The 18,680-nt window shown below is 50.6% G+C and overlaps 1 protein-coding gene across 1 annotated transcript in view; it reads right to left on the minus strand.

Annotated features, from left to right (window-relative positions):
• Nucleotides 1-255: 255 nt before the first annotated feature.
• POU2F2 (POU class 2 homeobox 2) overlaps nucleotides 256-18,680 on the minus strand; it is a gene marked incomplete at its 5' end in the record, with an annotated part of 55,517 nt that continues 37,092 nt past the window's right edge. Inside the window, 3 exons of the mRNA XM_086947912.1 lie at nucleotides 256-725; nucleotides 2,818-2,879; nucleotides 8,040-8,220. Coding sequence (XP_086804038.1) covers nucleotides 385-725; nucleotides 2,818-2,879; nucleotides 8,040-8,220 — 584 coding nt within the window. The remainder of the gene's footprint in view (nucleotides 726-2,817; nucleotides 2,880-8,039; nucleotides 8,221-18,680) is intronic.

Below are 18,680 nucleotides of genomic sequence, written 5' to 3' on the forward strand. Positions count from 1 at the left end.
TTTATAATTTTTAGTCTTGAAGTGTCCAGACCAAAAAACAAAACTAAGAAAATGCTGAGGTTGGTTTTTCTTTTCAAGGTTTTTGTCAAAAAACAAAGATAAAAATTGTTGATTTCTGACTGTGGGTTTCTTGTTTTTGGCTTCCGTTTCATGCACTCGTGAATTGGTCGCAGTACAGCGAGTCTCTTGGTGTTTGCTGTTTGGTTAATTTAACTTTTTTGGTATTTACTGTTGGTTGAGCTCCCTCCCCTCATGGCGGGCAGGGGCTAAGCTGTTTTGGTATGTTTTTTCTTGTTTTTTTTGGTTTCTTCATTCCCTCCTTGGCACACACGCCGTCCGGTTCGGAGAGAGAAAAAGAGACTGTGGCAGAAGCCACCAGGCCGCTCACTCGCCTTTGTTTCCCAGCTCAGAAATGCCAGATCCTGGCGGGGCTGGGGTCTGTGCAGCCTCGCTGGACGAGGAGGAGGAGGAGGAGGAAGATGAGGAGCTGGAGGGGCTGCAAAGGCTTGGTGATTTGGCAGACATGGAAGCAGCCATAGCGGCAGCCGCCGCGGACACAAGGCTGACCCCATGGTTGGTGCTGAGCAGAGGCAGGCCGGCATGGTTCAGGAAGAGCGGTGATGTCACAATGCTCTGGGTGCCGGGGCTGCAGGTAGCAGTGGCCAATACCAGGTTCCCTCCGCTGTCCAAGCCGCTGATGGGTAGGTTACCACCACTGGCTAGTGCTGGAGGAGAAGGAGAGAAGCAGAGAGAAATAGAGACGGATAAGGAAATGGGCATTGATGACCTACAGACAAGAAAGATTATTCACACAGCCTCAAATTCAAGCACTGGGTGAGGTGAAAGAGACACGGTACATCAATGCTATGACTCACAAGGGGATGATGAACCTAGGGTGAGGGGAGGATACACACGGTACTGAGTATGAAACTGGAACCCACCTGTCCCTCCAAACCATTCTTTATATAGTTACCCACTACGGCAACACCCTCTACATCAGTATCATCGCACAGCTGCTAAACAGACTTCAGACCATTCAGAACTCAGCTGCCAGGCTCGTCCTCAACCTCCTCAGGCGGCCTCAAATCACCTCTCACCTCAGAGCACTTCACTGGCTCCCTGTTTGCAAAAGATGCTAGTTCAAGATGCTGACCCATGTCTACAAGGCTCTGCACAACCAAGGACCAGCCTATATCAACCACAGGGGGAACTTCCACCAACTTCTCAGACAACTGCACTCAGCCTCCCTCTCCCTAGCCAAACTCCCCACCTCCACCAAAGCAGAAGTGGTTACATGGCCACCAAGGCCTGGAATGCCCCCCTCCACCTCTGACCCTCCCCCACCCTGCAGGAATTCTGGAAAGGTGTAAAAACCTGGCTGTTTGACCAACCTGCACCCAGCAGCAACAATCCCCAGTGCCTGGATACCCTCATGGGTGAAAAGCAGCGCTTTATATATCCAGTGTGGTCAATTGATTGATTAATCTGTTTGCACCTGGTGCCAGTCAGTCATGCTCTGTACAGTGACTCGTAGAGTCACTGTCAAGCGAGCACTTTATGAATACTAAGGTGAGCCATACACTGGCCCAATCTGTATATGCCACACATGGCTGGCTCATATATGACCACTGACTCAGCATAATATGTGACCTGCATTTACCCCAGGCATGCTTCACCCAAGAGCTGCCCACTCGTGCCAAGTATGTGCTTTGCAGGAGTAGGCAAAATATTTGGAGCTTTTTCTCCAAAAAACACAGATTCCCTCCTCAGGGCCTGACCCGCCTGTTCTCCCAGCCATAGTTAATAGAGAGAGAGAGCAACCCTAGACTGCCCAGTCCTTCCCACTTAGATATGTTCCATCCCTATTCAGCGACTGACTGGTGTATGTCCAAGCATGTACCTTTAGGATGTAGGTTCCCACCCTGCTGTGTACTCAGTCTGTCCGAGCCACGGACGCTTTATTGAGCAGCCCATGCTAGTGTTTTACCAGCCTGTCCTAGTCACGCATGTGGTATAGAGTGTGCACAGGCTCCACATTCAAGCATCTGCCGTACAATAAGAGAGACCAACCTAATATGCCCGGTCACATTCAGGCAAGCTTTAAACAGTGGCTCACTCAAGTTCATGTATAGCTGGCCACACTCAGGCAAGCGCCTCACAATGACCTAACCTAGTGTGCATGCCCAGTCCATTCCATACATGGGCCACATAGTGACCCACACTGGTGCGTGTCCAGCCGCCACACTCAAGCAAACTCCATATAATGATCGAACCTAGTGCGCATGCCAAGTCCATTCCATACATGGGCCACATAGTGACCCACGCTGGTGTGAGTGCAGTCCTTTCTCCTCTGCACCATCCACGCACATGCAGTGACCCATCCTACTATCTGATTAACGTGTCATTCCCAAACAGACAGAGCAACAGACTTGGTCATCTCCACATCACACAAGTCTAGGTAGCAATTCCCTTGAATGAGTCCCTTCACTTTAACAATCACCCAACAAGCATTGCCTCTTTCCGGAGCTGCTGACACCCTCTACACCTTCTCTCATCCTTTAGTGGCAATCTTGAGATTAGCTATTTGCAGCTGGTAAGCGGAGCTCGGCACAAGGAATGGGTGAGTGAGTGAGAAGTCCAAATGTTCTGACAGACCTGGATGGAATGGTTAAGACAGAGAAAGAGAGGACATCTGGACACAAACGGACATTTGCGACTCTTCCTGATCCTCACTGTCCGTCTTGGAGATGCACAAATACAGAGGGAGCAAGAGAAGGGGTGGACAGATGGCATGGGATGTGAAGTGTTTGCACCCACCTTGGATCGTGGCCAGAGGGTTGTTGGCCATGAGGGCAGAGTTCACCCCTAGCATTGTGCTTCTGGAAAAATCAAAGGAGGTGAAAGTCAAGAAAGATAGAACAGCTGGATGGATAGTCAGAGAAATACTAGGCACAAGTATGTAAGGTCCAGGGAGTAAAGAAAACACTGCATGTACAGCCCTGCCCTTCAAGTGTACAGAGAGATGGCGACCAAGGCTAGCACAAGAGGCCCTGTCCACCGCATGCCAAGGTACAGACACTGGAACTGGAGGAGGTCCTGTCGATGTGCATGTGACAGTGTTCATTTGTGTGTAGATGGCGACCAAGGCTAGCGCAAGAGGCCCTGTCCACCACATGCCAAGGTATAGAAACTTGAAAGGGAGGAGGCCCTGTAGAAGTGCATGTGACGTGTCCACTATGCACAGAGAGAGGTGGAAACAATGGCCAGCACAAGAGGCCCTGTCCACCACATGCCAAGTTATGTAAAGAAACTGGAAATGGAGGAGGCCCTGTGAGGTGCATGCAATGGTGTCCACTATGTGCAGAGAGGTGAAGACAAACGGTAGCACAAGAGGCCCTGTCCACCGCGTGCCAAGGTATAGAAACTGGAAAGGAAGGAGGCCGTGTCGATGTGCATGTCACGGTGTCCACTGTGTGTTCAGAGAGATGTTGAAAGGTATGTGTTGAAATAATATAAATGATCTTTCTTTTTTTAACAAAAGTATAAAAGTTGAATTCAATTTTTTATTTTAAACTGGGTTGATTGATTATTGCATTTTAAAAGAATAAAAGAATTGTATTTATTTATCTGTTGTTTGTATGGTAGTTATTTTAAGTCCTTGCCTCAATTATTTTCTGTGAGTGTGTTGCAGCACTTGTGTGTGGCCATGTGTGCTGCTGGACTTACTCCAAGTCTAGGCTGGAGTACATTAATATCTGTTTTTGAGACCTTTAGAGGTGTAGTTACTTTAGAGGTGTAATAGCAACAGCTTACTCTTTTAGCGGGTGGGTTTGTATAGTAGCCGATACATCCGTAACACCCTCCTTATATTACCCTAAACCCCTCCCATTTTGTACTGAGTAGTCTCCATTTTCCAATAACTCTCCTTCGTCATTCTGCATTAACTACTCAAACTTAGGAGTATGTGTGCAGTGATCTTGGCCACTTTGAACAGCTATATGTAGAAAGGTAGGGGAGGGAGAGGTGAAGGTCACCGCCTGTAGGTTAGTGAATAAAATGTTGTAGTACGTGAGTAGTGCTACTGTGGTACTAGTTCACATGCCATGAAGTGTAGCTGGTGAATAGGCCCTAAAGGTGGAGACACAAGGCAGAGCCAAAGGTCATGTCTACTGTGTGTATAGAGAGATGGAGAAAAGAGCAGCACAAGATGGACTGTCCAATGTGTGCATAGAGAGGCTAAGCACAAAGAGTGCTAGCCAAGAGGCCCTCTCCACTGTGCACAGACAAAGAGGCTCTGTCAATTGAGTGACAAGGAGGCTCTGTCCATTGAGAGACAGAGACTCTGTACATTGAGAGGAAAAAAGGCTCTGTCCATTGAGAGACAAAGAGGCTCTGTCGGTTGAGTGACAAAGAGGCTCTGCCATTGAAAGATAAAGAGGCACTATGCATTCAGAGACATAGAGGCTCTGTCCATTGAGAGACAAAGAGGATCTGTCCATTGAGAGACAAAGAGTCGCTGTTCACTGAAAAACAAAGCGGCACTGCCCACTGAGACAAAATATCTCTGTCCATTGAGAGACAAAGAGGCTCTGTCCATTGAGAGGAAAAGAGGTTCTTTCCATTGAGAGACAAATACTCTGTGTCCATTGAGGGTAAAGAGGTTTTGTCCAATGAGAGACCGAGAGGCTCTGTCCATTTAGAGACAGAGGCTCTGCCCAATGAGAGACAAAGAGGCACTGCCCATTGAGAGACAAAGAGGCTCTGTCCATTGAAAGACAAAGAGGCTCTGTCCATTGATAGACAAAGAGGCTCTGTCCACTAAGTGACAAAGAGGCTCTGTCCATTGAGTGACAAAGAGGCTCTGTCCATTGAGAGACAAAGACTTTATGTCCATTGAGAGATGAATAGGCTTTATCGATTGAGAGACAAATATGTTCTGTCCATTGAGAGACAAAGAGGCTCTGTGCATTGAGAGACAAAGAGGCTCTGTCCATTGAGAGATAAAGATGGTCTGTCTATTGAGAGACAGTGGCTCTGTTTATTGAGAGACAAAGAGGCTCTGTCCATTGAGAGACAAAGAGGCTCTGTCTATTGAGAGACCAAGAGGCACTGTCCATTGAGAGAAAATGAGGCTCTGTCCATTGAGAGACAAAGAGGCTTTGCCAATTGAGAGACAAACAGTTTCTGTCCATTGAGAGACACAGAGCCGCTGTACATAGAGAGGAAAAGAGGTTCTGTCCATTGAGAGACAAATACTCTGTGTCCATTGAGGGAAAAGAGGTTCTGTCCAATGAGAGATAAAAAGGCTCTGTCCATTTAGAGACAAAGAGGCTCTGCCCAATGAGAGACAAAGAGGCTCTGTCCATTGAGAGACAAAGGGGCTCTGTCCATTGAAAGACAAATAGGCTCTGTCCATTGAGAGACAAAGATGCTCTGTCCATTGAGTGACAATGAAGCTCTGTCCATTGAGAGACACAGAGGCACTATGCATCAAGAAACATAGATGCTCTGTCCATTGATAGACAAAGAGGCTCTGTCCATTGAGTGACAAAGAGGCTCTGTCCATTGAGAGACAAAGACTTTCTGTCCATTGAGAGATGAATAGGCTTTGTCTATTGAGAGACAAATATGCTCTGTCCATTGAGAGACAAAGAGGCTCTGTCCATTGAGAGACAAAGAGGCTCTGTCCATTGAGAGACAAAGAGGCTCTGTCCATTGAGAGACAAAGATGGTCTGTCTATTGAGAGACAGAGGCTCTGTTTATTGAGAGTCAAAGAGGCTCTGTCCATTGAGAGACAAAGAGGCTCTGTCCATTGGGAGACAAAGAGGCATTATCCATTGAGAGACAAAGAGGCTCTTGCTATTGAGAGACAAAGATGATCTGTCTATTGAGTGACAATGAGGCTCTGTCCATTGAGAGACACAGCGGCACTATGCATCAAAAGACATAGATGCTCTGTCCATTGATCGATATAGAGTCTCTGTCCACTGAGTGACAAAGAGGCTCTGTCCATTGAGTGACATTGAATGGACTTTCTGTCCATTGAGAGATGAATAGGCTTTGTCTATTGAGAGACAAAGATGCTGTGTCCATTGAGAGACAAAGAGGCTCTGTCCATTGAGAGACAAAGGCTTTCGTTCCATTGAGAGATGAATAGGCTTTGTCTATTGAGAGACAAAGATGCTCTGTCCATTGAGAGACAGAGAGGCTCTGTCCATTGAGAGACAAAGAGGCTCTGTCCATTGGAAAACAAAGAGGCATTATCCATTGAGAGACAAAGAGGCTCTCTCTATTGAGAGACAAAGAGGATCTGTCTATTGAGAGACAAAGAGGAACTGCTCTGTCCATTGAGAGACACAGAGGCACTATGCATCAAGAGACATAGATGCTCTGTCCATTGATCGATAAAGAGGCTCTGTCCACTGAGTGACAAAGAGGCTCTGTCCATTGAGTGACAAAAAGGCTCTGTCCATTGAGAGACAAAGACTTTCTGTCCATTGAGAGATGAATAGGCTTTGCCTATTGAGAGACAAAGATGCTCTGTCCATTGAGAGACAAAGAGGCTCTGTCCATTGAGAGACAAATACTTTCTTTCCATTGAGAGATGAATAGGCTTTGTCTATTGAGAGACAAAGATGCTCTGTCGATTGAGAGACAAAGAGGCTCTGTCCATTGAGAGACAAAGAGGCTCTGTCCATTGGAAGACAAAGAGGCATTATCCATTGAGAGACAAAGAGGCTCTTGCTATTGAGAGACAAAGAGGATCTGTCTATTGAGAGACAAATATGCTCTGTCCATTGAGAGACAAAGAGGCTCTGTCCATTGAGTGACAAAAAGGCTCTGTCCATTGAGTGACAAAGAGGCTCTGTCCATTGAGAGACAGAGACTTTCTGTCCATTGAGAGATGAACAGGCTTTGTCTATTGAGAGACAAAGAGGCTTTGTCTGTTGAGAGACAAAGGTGCTCTGTCTATTGAGAGACAACGAGACTCTGTCTATTGAGAGACAAAGAGGCTCTGTCCATTGAGAGACAAAGAGGCTCTGTCTATTGAGAGACAAAGAGGCTCTGTCTATTGAGAGACAAAGAGGCTCTGTCCATTGAGAGACAAATAGGCTATGTCCATTGAGAGACAAAGAGGCATTGTCCATTGAGAGACAGAGAGGCTCTGTCTATTGAGAGACAAAGAGGCCCTGTCTATACAGAGACAAAGAGGCTCTGTCCATTGAGAGACAAAGAGGCTCTGTCCATTGAGAGACACAGATGCTCTGTCCATTGAGAGCCTGGAGTTGTGGAGTCAGATGCCTACGGCCTGGGAATATTTTCTTAAAATGCTTTTCACAGCGCTGATGATCATTAGCCCAACTAGAACCATCATAGGAAAACTCCGCACATGCCTTAGAAGGAAGCAATGCAACTTGTCAAGGTCTGCAAATATCTGTGAGATGATCAATACTAGCTGGATATGCAAGAACCAAGGCTCAATACACCTCCTGCTGTGAGAGACCTGCTTCCATGGGGAGGCCTGTATCTGTACATTTGAGTGGAGGGCCAGGCCTTGCCCTGGGATGGTATAACTGTTTCTGATTGTGTGAATGAAGTTGGAACCTGTCTCCTTGAGAAGGAGGCCTGATGCTCTGTCCTGGTATGGGAGGAATGGTTTGGGACGCCACATATGTCCGTTGATGTTGGAGACCTGTGTTTGCTCCAGTGTTATAGGCCTGTCTCTTCACCGGGGTCTGTCTCTGAGGCTTGTCCCAAAGTTCTGGTTCAGGAGACCAGACTGTGTCCTGGGTTAGAAGGTCTACCTAAATGTTCTTGTGAGGGAGGACAATTTATGAGGTGTGTAAAAGGGTTGTCTCCCTGCTGGGGTGGGATGCTTACCTGTGGTGTGACATTGGAGGCCTGGATCTGCAATCTGTGTAGTTATGTGTCTCTGTGCCCTGGCGTGTAACGGACAAGTGGCCTTGTTTATTTGCACCTTGCCCACACAAGGTACTCCCTCTGCTCTGTCATGGTAGCAGATGTGCTCTCAACTTACCCTGTGCTGGGATTCAGTCCGGACAAGCTGATGGAGGAATGACTGCTGCTTTGAGGACTTGGGTTTGTGCTGTTGTGGGGCGGTGGGGTGACTGAAGGGATGGAATTAAGCAAGGGGACTCCTCCGCTTCCTGATGTTCTGCTGGGGGCCAAAGATCCCATTGCTGAAGACAAGGTAGTAACTGGAAAAGAAAAGATGTGCTCCATCACAATCTATAACAAAGTCCTAGTTCTAGAGAATTCAGAGAGTGCAAGGCCCAGAGCATATCACAGAGCCAGGCAGTGCAAAGCAGCTAGAGGCAGGCGGTACAAATCAACTAGAAGCAGGCAGTGCAAAGCAGCTCGGCCAGGCAGTACATAGCAGGTAGAGGCAGGCAGTGCAAAACAGCCAGAGGTAAGTTGTACAAAGCAGCTAGGGTCAGACAATACAAAGCAGTCAGAGTTGGGAAGCACATATCAACCAACCACAGGCAGTTGTTCTCGGAGACAGTCACACAAACAGTGGAACTTTTCAGATGGTGGATTATATAGGGTAATGGAGCTCCTTGGAAATACGCAATGGGTGTCTGCTAGTGAAAAATTAGGATTGCGGGGCATGAGGGTAGGGAGAGCCACCCCCCTCCCCAACGTGTGGATAACCACTGATAAACTAAAGCAGCAATCCCTTGCACACGCCAACAGTGTAAGTTATATATATCATTAACAGTAACAAAAAACACGCTTGTTCCTCCGCTGAAGCAGTCACTTCAGTTTAGTATTGAAATCCTTAGCCAACACATGTTATGTCGCGCTTAATGGTTGTGCACAGCGACTTCTTCAGGTCTAGACTCTCTTTGTATGGACCCTTAATTCCGGTTGTATTTCCGATCCGGAATAGGTTCTAGAGCTCCAGTGGTAATTACACAGTAAAAGGCATCAGGGTATACTGTGTCCAAAAATGTTGTCTATTCCAGAAGTCTTTTCTTAAGTATGGATATGGTGTGTGTAAGTCATTAATCCATCTAGAAGAATGGCGACATTGTGTAGTAAAACCTCTCTTGGGGGCTAAGTATGTCCCTCGTACCAGCAACCAAATCTTTGCTGGTGTGTAAATAAGCCCTCTCTTCTGGCTGCACAATGCACCGTTCATCCCACAGGCTGACACACAATGCATGGGCATTAGTGTGCTGTTCTTTTTCTTTCTGTTTCAGACAAGATGTATTCTGTTGCCTTTCTCCATGCTGCTCAGGGGCAGGAGGTCATTGCACAGAGAGTTACTGTTGTGTAGTATCTATCTGATGTCATAGCAGGATTTAGTTGATACTGAATCCATTTCTGATGGTTCCACAACTCTACAAGCACTACCATACCTGTACAAGCTCTACCACAACCGTACAAGAAGCACCACCATCATGCAAGCTCTAACACAGCCGTACAAAAAGTACCACCATCATGCAAGCTCTAACACAGCCGTACAAGAAGTACCACCATCATGCAATCTCTAACACAGCCATACAAGAACTACCACCATCATGCAAGCACTGCCACAGCCGTACAAGCACTATGAGCATTGTACGGGCACTACCACAGTCGTACAAGAAGTACCACCATCATGTAAGCTCTAATACAGCCGAGAAGATCCACCACCAACATGCTAGCACTACCACAGCCGTACAAGTACTATTTTTTTTTTTTTTTTTTTTTTTTTTTTTTTTTTTTGAAGCCTTTATTAGATGTTAAAGCAGAATACACTACACACAGCCTTCGCCTACAACCTGAGATTTCAGGCCGGCAGCCTCGTGAGGAGAAGGGAAGGGAGGGTAAAAGTAGGCACATACTGAACGCGACATGGCAGGATGGTTAGACACAGCATGTCGCCTACAACCCGTCAGGGCCGGCCGCGTGAGGAATGAAGCACAGTCCAGTAAAGCATAAAAACATAGCAGTAGTAGAAGGCAGACCGTGTACAAGGAGAGTGCACATGAGGCTTCTTTTGTAATTTTTCTCCCAAAAACATAGAACTGGGAACAATCCCACCCGTTATGTACCACCATACCTTGTATGTGGATCAGAGAATGTAGGAGTGAGGCACCACAGAATACCGAAAAAAGAATACAGAGGTGATCTCCGCCAGAATAAGTGTGGTCCCCACCCTGGGAATGCTATTGGCTAACACGGGATAGGAGGGGAAGAGAGGAGGGGAGGGGGTGAGGGAGGAGGGGGGGGTGAGGGGGGGGACATCATATCTCTAAGTCAGCTAGTTCAGTAGATTGCCAAGGTCATGTGTGTAACGCTACATGAAACAGGGGAGTGTCGCGCATAACAGGGCGCCGCATTGGTAGAGGCAGGTTGCGGAGCTGGGCATTGAGTATAGGAGGACTATCTATGAAGAAGAGGCAGAGGAGTACCGTGGGACAAGGGGGGGGGGGGGGGGGGGGGGGAAACGGGACAAGGTGCAGAGAACAGGCAGGCTCGGACTACGGAGCGCACTCCCAGGAGGGAGGGAAGCAGGGGGGAGGGCGGTGCGGGAGGAGTACGGTAGGGGCAAGGAGCAGGCCAGGGACAGGGGAAGGGGGAGGAGCACTTCAAGTATCAGGTTGGTCTTCGCTCTGGTGTCGGAGCAGATAGGCAGTGAGGGGCCCCCATATATCCTTGGGGCGTGATTTGTGCGGTAAGAGTTCAGAATAGTTGTGCAGGTGATCTTGCCAGGTAGACATCGTATGGAGCCAGATCTTGAATTTGGGAGCTCGTCCTCTGCCCCATCTACAGGCAACCTGGCGTTTAGCCAACAGAAGTCCCAGTGCGAAAAAATTTCGGTGTGCCTTCAGTGCCGGGACCGCGTGCCCCAGCAAGGCAGTTTTTGGACAGGGCTCCATACCGATCCCAACCATATCCGATAAAGCTTTGAAAATGGCTCGCCAATATACCGCCACCGCAGGGCAGGTCCACGCCAGGTGGAAGAAGTCAGCCCCTTCCGCTCCGCAACGGAGGCAACGGTCGTTATTTCGGAGGCCAAGACGGAACAGTTTGGAAGGAGTGAAATAAGTGCGGTGCAAGAATTTAAAGTGGATTAAGCGCAAGCGGGTATTACCGGTCACTGCGTTGGTGTGTGTGCAGCTTTCCTCCCACTGGTCGTCAGAGAGCGGTGCGTCAAGGTCCCCGTCCCACTCGCTGCGGGCCTTGAGCGGGGGGGGCGACGGGGCAGGCTGAGCATGTTTATAAAGCATGGATACCACGTGCTTAGGGGTTTCGGTTTGTAAAAGTGAATGTAAGGGGGGGAGGGTTTCCGGCTCTTCAGGAAAGTTCGGGAGGACTGCTTTGACATTCTGCCTTAAACGGACATAAAGGAATGTTTCCATGACTGTGGGGGGGGTTTCCCCAAAAAACTGCGCCGAGGAGCGGAACTGCCCTTGGAGGAAGAGATCCCCCCAGGTATGAATCGCCAGCCTCTTGAGGAACTTACGCCCTATCTCCTCCCCGGCTATGCTCAGTCTGGGGTCGTGGGCTAGGGGCATGCATGGTGAGTATAGAAAGGTAACCTCCATATGAGCCGCAATACGACGCCAGGCCTGGACAGTGCAGTCCACAGTAGAAGGGTCACGGTCCGTCGCACTCGAGTCGGTATAAAGGTAACCTGATGGTTTAACGGGACGCATATAACCATCCTCCACCGCTAGATGGGCCATGAAGGGAGGGGGGTGTAGCCAGTATGCCACGAAGTGAGCCTGGGCGCAGTCATTGTACCTACGAAAGTCAGGAACATCAAACCCGCCTTGGTGATACGGTAACTTCAGCGTCTTTAAACTGATCCTAGCCTGTTTGCCCCCCCATATCAGTCTCGACAGTTGGGAATCAAGGGCACGAAAGAAGTGGGAGCCTGGGCTATAGGGTATATTGATGAATAGGTAGAGCAGCTTAGGAAGGACAACCATTTTTATTAGGGAAATGCGACCCGCCATCGAAAGTGGGAGATGGATCCATTTAGTAATGTTGTCAGTGATTTTGTCCAGGGCAGTGCCATAGTTAGCCCTAATGAGGGCCTCTCGATTACGGGACACCACTACACCGAGGTACTTGAGTTCCTCGGATTCCCACATCAGAGGGTAGTCCAGAGGGAATTGTGTGGTCTTATCAGTTAAGGGGAAGAGGGCAGACTTCGACCAGTTAATCTGAACTCCCGAGATAGCACCGAACTTAGTTATTTCCCGTAGCAGGGGGTTAAGGTTGTCTCGCGGCTTGTCAATATAGAGGGTGATGTCATCTGCGTATAATGCGACTAGGAGCTGCCGTTCCGGGTATATCAGAGAACGGTGGTTATGATGCTGTCGAAGTTTGGCAGCAAGCGGCTCGATGGCTATCGCGAATAGGACGGGGGAGAGGGGGCAACCTTGTCTGGTGCCTCTATGGATGGGAAAGGAGGCGGATCGTGCTCCATTAAGGAGGACAGAAGCCCGCGGTTCACCATAAAGCAACTTAATCCAGTCGAGGAAGCTGTAAGGGATCCCCATGCGTTCAAGGAGGGCGAATAGGTAATCCCACTCAAGGGAGTCGAACGCCTTGGTGGCGTCGAGAAATACCGCCGCAGCCTCGCATCTGGGGTTAATGTCTTGTAGGACGGCCTGAAGGGTGCGTAAATTATGGGAGGTCGCCCTGTTGGGAACAAAACCCGCCTGGTCAGGAAGGACCAGGCGCTCCATTAGCAGGTTGAGGCGGGATGATAGTACCTTCGCTAGGATTTTGACATCCGTATTAAGTAGCGAGAGGGGCCTATAGGAGTCGCAGTGTTCCGGAGGCTTGCCTGGCTTCAATAGGGAAGTGATGAGTGCTTCACGCATGGACGGGGGCAAAAGGCCACCCTCAAGGGAGGCATAATAAACCTGCTGGAGTATAGGGGCAAGGATATGAATATATGCTTTGTAGAAATCGACCGGCAGGCCATCGGAACCCGGCGATTTGCCCGACTTCATGGACATGATGGCGTCCTTGATTTCGTCCACTTCGAGTATGTGGTGTAGGAACTTTTGTTGGGAAGGGCCAAGCCAGGCTATAGCCGTATCATCTAGGTAGGGTCTCAGGTCAATAGGAACCGACCTATGAGAGGTGTAGAGAGAGGAATAATGTCTGGTAAGAATGCGGAGTTGCTCAGGCAGGTCTCGTTGCGGAGTTTGGTGTTCATCCAACAGAGTGGTGACATAGCCATTGTACCTAGGGGGGCGCACCGCAGAGGCAAGTGCCCTACCGGGCCTATCTCCCTCCCCATAGACCCGCGCTGTATGTTGCTTGCCGAGGAATTTGCATTCCCTATCCGCCGCCTCGGTGTATTCGTTCAGTTTTTCACGAAGGAGAGCATTAGAAGAATGGCCCCGGGACTCGCTCGCATTTGTGCGCTCAAGCTCCCGCAATTCGGATTCGAGTTTGCGGAGTTCCCCTCGTAAGGATTGGAGTACACCACCCCCTTTAGAGATACACCATCCACGGACAGTGACCTTGAAGGCCTCCCACACCACAGTGAGGTCAGATACCGACCCTACATTCCGGTCGAAAAAATCTTGAATGTCTTGTTCAAGGTCAGCCCTGAAAGCGGAATCAGTAAGGTGTGAGGGGTTGAGGCGCCAGCTGAGATACGGGGAGGTCGCAAGGGGGATGCGCAGTGAAATGAGGACCGGGGAATGGTCGGAGAATGTCCTAGAGAGGTGTATGGCCCTGATCAGCCAGGGGGAAAGGCCCGATGACAAGAACACGTAGTCTAGCCGCGCCCATGTGGAATGCAGTGCCGAGTGGTGAGTGCCCTGCTTAAGGGAAGGGTGCATGTGCCGCCAAGAATCAATGAGGGAGTGATCGGTAAGCAAGGAAGAGAGGGCGCGCTGAGTACGAGAGTAGTGCGTCGTTTGTGGGTGAGAGCGGTCCATGCATGGCTTGACGACAGCATTAAAGTCTCCGCCTAGTATCACATGACCTATACCTAGGGTCTGAATTTTACCCCATAATGTGAGCAGCGATGAGGTGTCATCCACGTTGGGGCCATAGTAGCAGGCAAAAAGGACCGAATGGGAGTGTAGAGTCCCCCAGACCATGCAGTATCTCCCCCCGGGGTCCGCCTCCGTCCCCGCAGGAACAAACCTCAACCCCCGCCTGACCAAGACCACAACACCCCTGGCGTAGTTAGAGTAGGAGGAAAATACCCTGAAGGATGCCCAACGCGATGCAAAGTGAGAGGTGTTATCAGACAACAGATGTGTTTCTTGGAGCATAGCAATGGAGACCCCCTGTCTGTCCAGATATCCCAAGATTTGTCTCTTCTTTCTGGGGTTATTCAGCCCCCTAACATTCCATGACACCAGCTGGAGTTGAAGCACAGGCGGCTTTGACTCTACGTCACCCATTCATACAGATGCATCATCTTGTAGCATAAAAGCACACAGTTTAAGACCAAAGCAGTTACAACTTTGAACATAGCACACAGTTCACGTAGACAGCCCCCCCTCAGGACACCCAGGAACAACAAATCCAAAAGGACTAGGTCATTAGTAGTAGAACAAAACCCATTCCCACCCACACCGGCAACCCCAACTGGCCGGGAATTCAACCCCCACCCGGTTCCCCAAAACTCATACCAAGTACTCCCTAAACAGAGTAGAACACAACTACCGCCTCCCAGGAGGGAGGAGGGTCTCAGGGGTTCGCCCATAGGGGGGGCCGGAACTAGGGGCCCCCAGACGTACCGAACCACCTCCTTACTTACACCCACTAACCACAGGGAACCTGTCGTCTAACGTGGGGCGGAGGTGGGTGACCGAGCGCTTATGGGAGTCTCAGGCAGTTCTGCCCCGAGTGGAGCTAACAACCGGACAAAGCACACTTAACCTAGCATGTCCAGATCAATATAGCGCGTCCATGTCATGACAGAAAGGAGGACCATACCATCTCAGTGTCTCTCAGTCCTGTTGCGACAGTGGTGATCGTGACCTAGACCTACGCAGTGCAGCACCATCCTCATTCCGCTCCGTCCTGCAGCTCCTAAGGAAGTCCTCTACCTGCTGGGGATTTTGAAAGAGATGAGTTTTACTACGGAAAGTCACCTTCAATCTGGCGGGGTAGAGCATAGCATAGGGAATCTCCTGCGCCTGGAGCTTCTTTTTAACTGTTGCGTATTTACGCCTTGCTTCCTGAACAGTGGAGGTGAAATCCGGGAAGAAGGATAGGGTGGTGTTGCCGTAGTTTACAGTTCCCACCTCCCGCGCTCGTCGCAGCACAGAGTCTCTGTCCCTATAATTCAGGAAGCGCACAATGATGGGGCGCGGAGTTGCTCCAGGTGGCGGGCGAGCTGCCAGGGATCTGTGGGCCCGCTCAACAATGAAATGTGACGAGAAGGATTCCCCACCGAAGAGTTCCACGAGCATGTTCTCCACGAAGGTCTCCATTTTACCTGTGTTGGTGGTTTCAGCAAGGCCAAGGATACGGACATTATTGCGCCGAGACCGCGCTTCCAAGTCCTCGTTCTTGTCAGCGATGAGTTTGAGCAGCCTGTCCATTTGAGTGACCTGTTTACTTGTTGAGGTGGCGCCATCCTCCAGAACGGAAATTCTATCGTCCGTTTCCTGAATGCGGGTGTCGTGCTGCTCAAGCTTAGAGACGACGCTGTCCATGCGAGTGTTGATGTTGTCAATCTTGGCATCGATCGTGGTGAGGCTCTGCTTCAGACCCAGCAACAGCGTCTTCCAGTCTTCATCCGGAGGCTCCTGGGAGGGCGGACCCCCTTCAGGCTCCGGAATCGATTTGGGAGTCTTTTTGGATTCAAAAGGTATCTTGGACTGCCTGGCGTCGTTGCGACCCATGGCACCTCTGGGCGCCCGCGTTGATGAAGGGGAGACGGACGCCAGGTCGCAAGGAGGACCGGGGCGAAAGCTCAGACAGTGCCCCGCCGGCCGAGAGCTCGCTGGCAGAGGAGAGGCGATTTGCGAGGAGGCCACAGGGAGACAGCCAGATGATGCCACCGCAGGCGGCGAGGAGTTCAGCACCAGTGGGCAGGCGGCCCGCGTATCGACGTCCCACGCAGTGCCCCCGTTCAGGTAGACAGTCCAGCAAATTAGACCAGTGCGCTAGTTCCAAAGGTAAGGCAAAAAGTCAGTGCGACTGCAGCGGGGGGGGGGGGCGGGGGGGGGGGGAGAGGGGAAGGGAGGGTAGGTAGAGGGAGCCGGGCACCGGGTAGTAAATGAGGCTGTAGGTTCCGTTGACCCCTCCGTAGAGCAGCAGGTATGGCAAGGCAGGTAAGGGGGGGGGGGGAGGAGGATGTGGAGGGAGGAGCTACTCTAGGGCCGAGTATGTAGAGAAGGATTGTCCAGAGACGCCCAGTGGGCTCGCAGCAGGCAGGTACAGGTGAGTGAGGGCCCAGCAAGGTGCAGACACAGGTGGTATAGGCAGCGTGGGATATCCGGCCTGGGGGAAGGGCGCACCAGGAGCAGACAGACAGAGAGCGCCCCAGGAGAAGAGCGAAGGGGCAGCCCTCGCAGCGCGACTCCCCGGACCCCCCCGACCCTGCAGGGGATAGTCCGAGATGGCAGGGGGGGGTACGTGCGCAGTAAAGCAATGTAGGGCCCGGCCGGGCCGGCAGGAGAGCAGAGGGGCGGGCCGGGCAGGCAGCGGCAATTATCACCCACCGGAGTTATGCCTCCCCAGGAGTCCAGGGCAGTCGCGATGAACCCGCCTCCCGATGCTCCGTCACAAGGGTGAAGACAGGAGCCTCGCCGGCCGCCCCACAGGGTCCCAGGCTGTCACTACAGAGGGGAAGCCGCTCCGGAGGATCTCAGCAACAGCACCGCGGGCCGGTCGGGAAGGAGCAGGCAGCTGGCCCCGCCTCTACGGAGGTAAGCGGGAAAGGCACCGGAGCATCAAGTGCAGGCAATCTGTGCCCCCAGGGGGGGAGGGAGCGAGTAGGTCCCTGTGGCGCCGTAGTTGTTCCAGGCCGCCCCAGCCCCGCAGGAGATATGACCAGATGTCAGGGGATCTTGACGCCGGAGTTGCAGCGCTGCAGGTACCAGTACAGGCAGCAGAGGGGGGGTAGGCAGGTCAATGCGAGCGGGGCCAAAAGAAGCGGGCAGCTCTCACCTGCAGGGGTCGGAGCTCCCCGCCCCCCAGGCCACGGAGGCAGTCCGGCGCTGTCAGCAGGCTAGTGCACCTCCACAGGAATGTTCTCAGGCCTCGTGGAACCAGGCCGCAAAGCCCCGGGCTGTCCTGCCAGAGGGAGGCCGACACGGAGGGCAGCAGCAAAAGCACCAGGAGCCGCCCAGGCCAATACAGGCTGCCAGTCACGACCAGGAGCAGTTAGTCAGGGCAAGTCCGGTATCGCCGGTATCAGCACATCTAGAGGCAGGCAATGGGGCTTAGTAGCATCGGAGGAGAGACAGCAGGATCGCTGTAGGATGTGATGAAACGCTCAGTCGGTCGGGAGCCTCACATCAGTGCGGCCATCTTGGTCTGGCGCCACCTAGCGCCCCCCACAGCCGTACAAGTACTATGAGCATTGTACAAGAACTACCACAGCTGCACAAGAACTACCATCATCATACAAGCACTACCACATCTGTATAAGAGCTACCACCATCATACAAGCACTACCACAGCTGTACAAGAGCTACCACCATCATACAAGCACTACCACAGCTGTACAAGAGCTACCACCATCATACAAGCACTACCACAGAAATACAAGAACTACCACCATCATACAAGTACTACCACAGCCGTTCAAGCACTATGAGCATTCTACAAGAACTACCACAGCTGCACAAGAACTACCAGCATCATACAAGTACTACCACAGCTGTACAAGAACTACCACCGTCATGCTAGCACTACCACGGCCGTACAAGTACTGCCACCATCATACAAGCGCTACCATAGCCGTACAATATCTACCACCATCATACAAGCACTACCAGAGCTGTACAAGAACTACCACCATCATACAACCACTACCACAGCTTTACAAACACTTCCGCTATTACACAAGCACTACCACAGCCATACAAGCACTACCGCTATTACACAATCACTCCCACAGGCCTACAAGCGCTACTGCTATTACACAAGCACTACCAATGCTCTACAAGGATTACCACAACCGTACAATATAATTTATTTGATAAACAGTTATATTGCAATGTATGCTCTCTCCCTAAACATTATATCGAGATTTAGGGCCTCATTTCCTCCTACCAGCCAAATATATGTTTCTTCACTGAAACTTTGCTCCATTCTTCAGCAACCCCATGCATTCCTATAGCCATTCCTGAAAGCTATATTTTATTTGAGAGAGACTAAAAAAGGGGCAGAGTTGCTATCGCTTTCTGTGCCCGGCTAAAGTCATATTAATTGATACCCTCTGTAAAGACTGAATAGAGCTCTGTATATTCTACTTGGAGACTTCTCCTGGCGACCTGTGGAGGGGCGCCCTAGTTTACTGCCCTCATGGCCCAAAAAAAGATTTTAGTCATACGCTAACGGTATTCCTTGCCCCCGTGTGCTCGCTTCCAATAAATTCCTCTTAGCGGGGGATTTTAACTTCTATGCAGAATTGGTTGCTGATCCTGAAACACAGTAACCACTTTCCAATATGGAAGTATTGGGGCTCACCCAGAAAATAACTGGCCCCACTCACATCACT

Source organism: Lissotriton vulgaris, unplaced genomic scaffold (genome assembly GCF_964263255.1).
Source record: "Lissotriton vulgaris unplaced genomic scaffold, aLisVul1.2 SCAFFOLD_4251, whole genome shotgun sequence".
In the NCBI taxonomy this organism is placed as follows: Eukaryota; Metazoa; Chordata; class Amphibia; order Caudata; family Salamandridae; genus Lissotriton; species Lissotriton vulgaris.